At 40.2% G+C, this 2,732-nt stretch overlaps 1 protein-coding gene across 1 annotated transcript; it reads left to right on the forward strand.

Annotated features, from left to right (window-relative positions):
- The first annotated feature begins 261 nt into the window (after nt 1–261).
- On the forward strand, nt 262–2,291 carry LOC122056402 (short-chain dehydrogenase TIC 32 B, chloroplastic-like). Its single transcript, XM_042618334.1, has 8 exons — nt 262–481; nt 718–952; nt 1,039–1,118; nt 1,208–1,361; nt 1,481–1,559; nt 1,656–1,740; nt 1,836–1,882; nt 1,974–2,291. Exons 1-8 carry the CDS (start codon nt 364–366, stop codon nt 2,136–2,138), a joined length of 963 nt encoding a protein of 320 aa, XP_042474268.1. The 5' UTR covers nt 262–363; the 3' UTR covers nt 2,139–2,291.
- Nucleotides 2,292–2,732: the final 441 nt, after the last annotated feature.

Raw genomic sequence — 2,732 nt, forward strand, 5'->3', positions numbered from 1 at the left:
TAGCAAATATACAAAATAATCAAATTAAATGATGATCGACGAAGAAAGTGTTAGATTACAAAGGAGAGGACTTTGATTTTTTATTTTGTGTCATACAACTAAAAATTAATATTCTAAACTATGAGGATTAGAATAATAAATAACAAATTATAGACGATCAAATACAATGTTTTTGTTTTGTTTTTTTATGACAACTTCCGCGTTTCATCCCACAACTTGTCAATTTTTAAGTAATGGAATCGTTATAAATAATTATCCCTTTGTTGCTGCACATCTCATCCTCTTCTTCTCCGCTCAGCTCTTCCTCCTCATAGCCTTCTTGATCTTTCTCTTCCTTTTTCAAGGCTACTCCGACGCCAAGCCATGGGTTACTTCAGGGAAGCCACCGGCATTAAAGGCCCCAGCGGATTCGGATCCGGCAACACCGCCGAGGAGGTCACCAAAGGCATTGACGCCTCACATCTCACCGTCATCATCACCGGTTTACCCTCCGTCCCTCTCGGTTATCTTTTCTTAATCTTCCGCATTCCATCCCTAAAGCTGGAGGAGTTGGTCATGAGAAAAGATTACTAGTTAAAACCAACAGATTTTGGGAAAATTTTCTGTTTGCTGTAAAGATCTGAGTTTTTTTTTTTCACACTAGATCTTGTTGCCGGAAAAAAAAAAGAACAAAAAATCGATCTCGATGGCATTGATGAGATTCTTCTTGAAATCCAGGTGGAAGCAGTGGTATTGGAGCCGAGACTGCGAGGGTGTTGGCCTTCAGAGGAGCCCATGTCATCATCGGCGCAAGGAACTTGGAAGCTGCCAACAATGTGAAGCAAAGGATTCTACGAGGCCAAATCTCACCTGCTAGAGTTGACATCATACAGATTGATGTTAGCTCACTCAGATCTGTCAGAGCCTTCGCCGACAAATTCCTTGCAATGGATCTGCCTCTCAATGTCTTGATGTAAGTTGCTGCATGAATCTCCTGCTCTGTGTTACATGTCCTGTCAATCTTTTGGGCCAAATCTCACATATTCAATTTGTTTTCAGTAACAACGCTGGTATCATGTACTGTCCGTTCCAACTCTCTGAGGATGGTGTGGAGATGCAGTTTGCCACTAATCATCTTGGTGTGGTTCTTCACACTTCCCAGATCAGCTTTTCTTCCTCCCAAGTATTCATCAGGATTTTGAGTTTAACATGGTCCTTCCAATTTCAGGTCACTTTTTGTTGACAAATCTTCTCCTTGAGAAAATGAAAACTACAGCAGCGAAGACGGGGACCGAAGGCCGCATCGTGAATCTATCCTCGGTAGCTCACATTGGACCTTATAGTGAAGGAATCAAGTTCGATAAACTCAATGACAAGAAGGCGTAAGTGATAACTAGCAGTCTGAGTCAGGCATATGGATTTTCAATTTTTCATGACTACAAGATTTTAGTGTTCCCTTCCATTCAATCAATTGATGGTTTCCGTCTTGTTTAATTTGCAGATACAATGATAAATTGGCCTATGGGCAGTCCAAATTGGCAAACATCTTGCACTCCAATGAGCTTGCGCGGCGCTTGAAGGTACTTAGCTTCTAAGTTCTAATGGGCTAGAACAGATGCTGTTTGTAAAAAAACAGAAGAAATTTATCTCATAGCATACAAATTCATGATTAACAGGCAGAAGGTGCAAATGTCACAGCAAATTCTGTTCATCCAGGTCTGGTTAGGACAAACTTGGGAAAATATTCTCCCGTCTTCATGAGTATGCTACCTAAACCTTCCAACTCATTGTTGATATACTTCCTAGCGGTGGTTGTCTGTGAACTCAGATCTCAAATTTGTTGCTTTTGCTTTCAGCGGTGTTGAAAACCGTCACTTGCGTCCTGTGGAAGAACATACCGCAGGTCTGTCACACTTGCTGAATAACCTTGTATACTTGCTAGAATTTGTTCCACAACGATTGAGCACCAACACTCTCCATCTTCACAATTACAGGGAGCAGCAACCTCGTGTTATGTGGCAGTGCATCCGAATCTGAAGGGTGTGAGCGGGAAGTACTTCGCCGACTCCAACGAGGAGAAGCCGAGCAACATGGCCAGAGATGCAGTATTGGCTAAGAAGCTCTGGGATTTCAGTGAACAACTCGTTAATTCAAAATAAGAGGAGGTTATCGTACGAGTTCTAAGTTTTACGTGGCTTGTTAGTAGTTGCGATAGTGTGTGGCTCAAGAGTAATGCTGTTAGTCTGCTACAGAGCTTGTACCGCTGTAGATTAAGCATATATGAAATAAATTGACCGTACTAGTTGTCACAAGCCTGGGTCCCTCCCTTTGTTCTAAAAGCTAAAAGCTAAAAGTAAATTATTTCTCCCACCCCGGACAGCGCCCTCCCTCCCACCCCCGACAGCACCCTCCAACCATATTTGTCTCTCTTGAAATACTTTTATGTCCTCTTTTTTAAAATAACAAGTTGCTTGTATTTTTTTTAAATTTTTTTTAATTTTTATTATGCATTAATCAATTTTATTTATTATTTTTAATCAATTTTTATTTTTTTATTTTTTATTTTTTATAATTATATATGTGAGAATCTTTCCTCCTTTTAAATTATCCCCCTCTAATCTTTGACACATGATACATGTCAAAACCTCTCATTTTCATTAAATTACTTACCCTCCAACCCTTGACACATGTGAAAACACCTCATCCCGTTAAATTATCTCTCTTCAATTCTTGACATATGTCAGAACCTCCCC

Source organism: Zingiber officinale, chromosome 3B (assembly GCF_018446385.1).
Source record: "Zingiber officinale cultivar Zhangliang chromosome 3B, Zo_v1.1, whole genome shotgun sequence".
Classification (NCBI taxonomy): Eukaryota; Viridiplantae; Streptophyta; class Magnoliopsida; order Zingiberales; family Zingiberaceae; genus Zingiber; species Zingiber officinale.

Bases quoted from the DNA above. Each gene is read 5' to 3' on its own strand.
- LOC122056402 (XM_042618334.1), top strand. From the start codon at position 364: ATGGGTTACTTCAGGGAAGCCACCGGCATTAAAGGCCCCAGCGGATTC. The intron at 482-717 runs GTTTACCCTCCG...CTTGAAATCCAG, and splicing joins TCTCACCGTCATCATCACCG to GTGGAAGCAGTGGTATTGGA. The intron at 1,362-1,480 runs GTAAGTGATAAC...TTTAATTTGCAG, and splicing joins AAACTCAATGACAAGAAGGC to ATACAATGATAAATTGGCCT.